We start from the raw sequence: 4,232 nt of genomic DNA on the forward strand, positions 1-4,232 counted from the left end.
CCCTTCTTCATCTGCTCATTCTTTAGTAAGGTATTTCTGAGATGATTTGCATACAGCTTCCTTGTTTTGAACATGTTTTTAAAGTGACTGAAGATGGATGGTATTAACCTTAGAATCATAGCTTTAAATAATTTCAGAGAATTTAGAAGTAAATGCTTTTGAGACCATCCCAAATGTCCTTACTTCCAATATTCGTGTGAGAGTGCACTGCAGATTTAAACCACTGTAAGTATAAACTACAAAACCCTGACAGAGTAGGATTTAAATTATTTCATGTTATCAGAGATTTAGTATTATATTGTCAGTTTATGGGAGGAAAACGAGGTTTAGATGGATAGGAAAACTGAGTGTTTGACACAGCACACAGAACTTGTAAGACTTAATGGCAGTTTAACTGCTAGATATGTATGTGAATTTTGGTTTGCAGTTCTTGGTCTGAGATGTGTGTCTGTTCCTTGTTCTTCCTTACTCTGTATTCCTAAATGGATTTTTGTGAAAAAATGTTATTAAGTCTTTATCCACAGCTCTGGAAATAACCTTGCAACCTCAGATGCTTCGGTTTACCAGCAAGCAGCCTTTTATTACAGCCTACCTTACTGAGTTGAAATGCTTTGCACCTTTTCTAGGATACAGTATTGTGAGGCTGCAGAGGGACTTCATACTCTTTGAAACAATTTTTGATTGCTTGTCAGGCACCCTTTAGGCTTCTGTTTTGTGGCAATGTGACTCTTCGTGCAGGGTACCTTTAGAAAACTGAAAATTTACTTGCCTGTGATTTTGCTTCTTTGAGTCCCATCAGAATAGCATCCTTTCTCAAGTGCTTGCCTTTTACATGCAGAATTTGACAGGATGGAGTGACCTTGTTAATCACTGATTTTTGTTGATCATGATTTGAATCAACAGGCAGTCTGGATTTAAATGATTCTTAAAAAAATATTTTATATTTGTACTTCAGTATTCTTTTTTTAAAGAGAGATTGTTTCTTGTTGGTCAAGATACTTTGCAAATTAGGAGGCTGCATTATATCCATATGCATTTATTTAAACAATTCTATACATTTTAAGATTCTTAACTGTTGCCATGTTATAAAATGGGGATATCTTCTTTGAGAGTGTCTTTTTTTATTAATGCTTTGTGTTGAGCTACATTAGAATAGAAATGGTCATTTAATTAAAATGGACCAATAAATGGTCCAATAAAAATGGACTTTTTCAATTTGGGCTGTATGTTGCCCTGCCTCTTTGCCACCAATAGTGCCTGTGTGGCAGCATTTCTGCCTACCCCATGGGAGATCTGGGTTCAAGTCTCAGCTGAGGTGACTTGGGATGAGTGAGCTAACAAGAAGCAAATTGTCTTGCAGTGGAAAGGGGCCATTGTGTTTGGGGGCTGGACTCGATGATCTTCCGAGGTCCCTTCCAGCCCTAATGTCTATGAAATCTATGAAATTGGTTCTAACTAGTTAAATAACTATCCTAAATGTACTGGATGCATAAGGAAAAATTGTCCACACTTACTGTATCAAGTAAAGGAAGGGACCTCAGGAGCCCACTGCTCAAGGCAGGATCATCGTTGCTTAGACCATTCCAGCCAAATTTTTGTCTAACTGTCTGATCAGTAAGTGAACTGAACTGATTGTTTTGGTCACCATGTCTTTCAAGATTTTAGAACTAGTAAATCTCATATTTGCCCACCCAGCTTTTACTTACAGGTTTAAAAAAATGAAAACAAGGAGCTTTTTCAGTTCCACTTAGTATACCTGATGACTGCATCAGTGTTAACCGGAAAAAAAAAATGACTTAAGTGGCAAAGTCTCTTGTATGCATGAGGGGGAGAGTACTGCCATCAAAAGCTCAAGCACTTCATCAGAGTGGTTCCAGGTGCTCAGCCAGTGGCTTTTTACAGGTGCAGCAATAAGCATCTATTGCTTGAATATTAACATTTATTGAATGATTTTTGTGGATTATATCTGGTTCAGCCTTAGCTTATCTTGTCAATTTCAAATTTAATTAAGTGTTGGGTTTTTTTTTCAAAGAATTGTTTTTAATTTTTTTTTTTAAATCAGTTTTTATCTGCTCCAAAAATTTGGGATACGCTTTTTAGGATATTAAATGCCCCTAGCTCTTTTTTTTTTTTTTTTCCTACTCGTCTTCTCATGTTAAATATTTTCATCTGCTCTTGGCAGTTTCTCCACCCCCGAGTAAGTGGAGGGTACAGGGACGGTGTTGTAGGTTGGAGAGAACGATGCCTGTTGACCAACAGATGTCAAATGTAAGTCGGCCTCTCAAAGGGAGCAAAACTAGGGCAAAAAATCTTCTTAGGGGAGTTGCAGTGACCATATGCCAGGGAGCAATGCCGCTCACCCCAAATAAGAATCTTCTCAAAATTGCAGGTGAATCACTCACTTCTGAAGCAAGCTCCCCTCACGGCCTTTTCCTATCCATGTAAATTGGGGTGGGGTGATCTTGGCACGAAATGAGAAAGATAGTAAATGAGCACCAGGAGGGGCATTCTTCACTATCATAATTTGCAGGAACTGGGGTTTCCTCTCTGTTTCTGTAACCAAAGTAATCTGCTCTGTGCAGGGACAGTCTTAAATGGTAGAGGCTTCTGTCAGCCTCGCATACAAATGAAGAGGGTCCAGACAAAGCTCATCAGTGTTTCACAATTCTGAATTTGATTGAACAATAACAATAGAAGTAAAGAAATGGCTTGCTTTAGTGGATAGGGTTCTCTCTGCCCCCACCCTGAGCCCCCAAAGAACAGAGGCCTAGAAAAATAAAATATCTTGGCAAAAATAGACTCGCCTACCCAGTATCTTTAAAGAGCTCTAACACAATGCAAAGGGCTTAATTCAAAGGTAGCCTGTCATGAAGGCAGCTGTGCCCGAGGGCTGCTGGGTGACATCTCTTTAGTCTCCTCCTGTCCCAGGTCTACGTGGCAGTGCTGTTAGCAAAAGTTTTTGTCGGGGTATGACAAAGTGTGTAGTTGTGCTGCTAAAAGCATAGTATAGCTGGAGCTGTGACAAAGCTACCCTTCTGCTGAGGAGATAGCCACTCTGCTAGGGGTGAGGGCTGGAATAAGTGCGCTGCTGAAAGTCCAGGTTGGCCAGTGTAAGTTGCATCCGTACTAGCTTGCAAATAAAGAAATTTCTTTTGCAAATATCTCAGTCTAATAGAAGATGTCACCTCTGCTGTGAGTTTTGATCTGTGCTAGAAGTACTTGGCTGGTGGATGTTTATGCACTTCTATTGAAATTGGTGGAAAATGGCAGAAACCAAAATGGACCAATAAATTTGCTAAACAGTCAGCTAAAATTTACTTGGCAGTTTCTGACCCCTTCCAAGAAGGCACTCTTATGGTTGTATCTGTGTGAAAGATGGACTTTGGCTGTGATCCTACTCCAAACTTACAGAGAAATAGAGCAAGGCATGTAATAAGATTGGCCTTCCCTTTTAAACCTGTGACTGCCCATCTCAAATGCGTCCAGGTCCTGGAGGAGACAAAATAGCAAGGTTTGGAAAATTCCATCACGCTTTTGATCCTTCTAGCACCAGAGATACGTGATTACTGGCTTGCTCTGAAGGAGGAACAGCTGGGAAGCTGAAGTTACCACACAGCTATACTTGTTTGAAAGTTCAACTGCTAACTTCAAGGCATTGGGCTTGTGGTTCTACAGAAGGATATAGGAGTGAGGCTTAAAAACAACAGCCTTATGCCTTGTATTCATAGTTTTAACTGGATTTTAGAGGAGTGAAACCAGAGAAATGAAAGAGTGGATTTTTTCCTTATGGGTAAGAAAAAAGAGAAGAGGAAGTATTTATCTCTAGGACCCATGCTCTATTTACAGTATGTTGGTACAAAAATGTGGTGAAAGGTCTGCACTTTATTCCTGGCTCCCTGTGGTATGAGGGGGAGACTCCCTGACATGCATTGCCAAGCAAAATCCATTGCTGATGTTCCCAAAGGGCAGGGGAAGAAGGCTGCTAGCTCTTGCTCTTGGCACAGTTGATCTTTGAGGCATTGCCTGCCTTTCTCACTAATGACCGCAGCCTTGTGTGTATGATGTCAGTGGTGGGAGCAGTGTGTAGGGACGCTGAAGGAGGAACTCCCCTTTAAAACAAAAAAAATTGGAAATGATAATGACTACATTAAATCTGTTGGTTGTTTCTGACTGCTTAGACTGGTTTCATAGTTGGTTGGGTCGGAAGGGACCTGAGCAGATCATCAAGTCCG

The 4,232-nt window shown here is 40.4% G+C and overlaps 1 protein-coding gene across 1 annotated transcript in view; it reads left to right on the forward strand.

Annotated features, from left to right (window-relative positions):
* The first annotated feature begins 2,241 nt into the window (after positions 1–2,241).
* The window catches only part of STK26 (serine/threonine kinase 26), a 36,077-nt gene continuing 34,086 nt past the window's right edge, over positions 2,242–4,232 (forward strand). Inside the window, exon 1 of the mRNA XM_019521016.1 lies at positions 2,242–2,268. Within this exon, the coding sequence (XP_019376561.1) occupies positions 2,242–2,268 (27 nt within the window). The remainder of the gene's footprint in view (positions 2,269–4,232) is intronic.

This window comes from Gavialis gangeticus, unplaced genomic scaffold, assembly GCF_001723915.1.
Source record: "Gavialis gangeticus isolate Ggan-Ray unplaced genomic scaffold, GavGan_comp1, whole genome shotgun sequence".
Taxonomy (NCBI): domain Eukaryota; kingdom Metazoa; phylum Chordata; order Crocodylia; family Gavialidae; genus Gavialis; species Gavialis gangeticus.